This window comes from Alligator sinensis, unplaced genomic scaffold (assembly GCF_000455745.1).
Source record: "Alligator sinensis unplaced genomic scaffold, ASM45574v1 scaffold1083_1, whole genome shotgun sequence".
Lineage (NCBI taxonomy): Eukaryota > Metazoa > Chordata > Crocodylia > Alligatoridae > Alligator > Alligator sinensis.
In genome coordinates, this window is record NW_005842644.1 from 99,947 (window position 1) to 100,920 (window position 974).

The 974-nt window shown below is 62.8% G+C and overlaps 1 protein-coding gene across 2 annotated transcripts in view; it reads right to left on the bottom strand.

Moving 5' to 3' along the window:
• Positions 1-407: 407 nt before the first annotated feature.
• Positions 408-974, bottom strand: part of LOC112551884 (C-type lectin domain family 9 member A-like) — a 3,806-nt gene continuing 3,239 nt past the window's right edge. For both annotated transcript variants that reach the window (XM_025215425.1, XM_025215424.1), the window contains exon 5: positions 408-691. In XM_025215425.1, the coding sequence (XP_025071210.1) occupies positions 571-691 (121 nt within the window). In that variant the 3' untranslated portion in view covers positions 408-570. The remainder of the gene's footprint in view (positions 692-974) is intronic.

The following is a 974-nucleotide window of genomic DNA, read 5'->3' on the forward strand; positions in this document are numbered from 1 at the left end:
CCAGACTAAAAGGAGCTGGTTCTTGGGAGAGGAACCCACCTGCGGAGGGATAAAGTGACTTAAAGTCCTTTCCCGGTGGTGCAGAGGCCGGACGGTATCTCTGCTTTCAGCCTGTGAAGAGCTGTGCTGGACTGTCCAGCGTGGGTCCCTGCCAACGCCCAGACCCCCCTGCAACCTTCCCTTCCCCTGCTGCCCCCTGCCCCCTTGCCTGAGGCTCTGGGGTGCCAGCCCTGCCTGCCATGGCCCTCAGCAGCACCCCCAAGGTGGTTGTGGGTGAGGTTGGGGGCTTCATGCTGTCAGCCGTGCCCGTTGGTGCCATTGAGAAGCCCCGTGCCCACCATGCAGCCCACCTGTGCCACCCACCACGAGCCTCCGGGCACATTGGGGCTTTGAAAACCAGTGCTTTATTCATAGCTCCACACGCTGACCCCGAAACAATGGGCCTGGCAGGACCTGGGCCACACAGACGCTGCAGTGGAGGGCAGGGGGGCTCCCCTGTCTTTCTGGGCAGGTCCCAGCACCGTACCCCACCAGGCTGGGGGTGTCTGGAGAGGCTGGACCCAGCCTGGCTCAGTCCAGCCCGAACCTGGATGCCTTCTTGCAGATGACATAGTTCCACCTGGTGCAGCTCTGCACGTTGATCGTGTCCTTCTTGAAGTACACGCAGCCCTCGGTGGCCTGGAGCTTGAAACTGCAAGACACAGAGCCTGTCTTGTCACCAGCTTGGAGGCAGGTGGGGGCAGTCGCAGCCTGGGGCATTGATGCCCTGTTCACTCCCAGGGCTGAAATTGCCTTCCAAGCTTGCTCACACCAGGCTTGGATGAATAGGGATGGGCTGGGAGCCTCGCAGGAGCTGCCCCTCGCTGCCGGGGCACTCAGGGCGGGTGCTGGGCAAAGCTAGCAGGCATCACCTGCTCTGCTAGGAACACGGTACCTGACATGGGGGGGGGGGGGGGAGACGGCGTCTGGTCCTG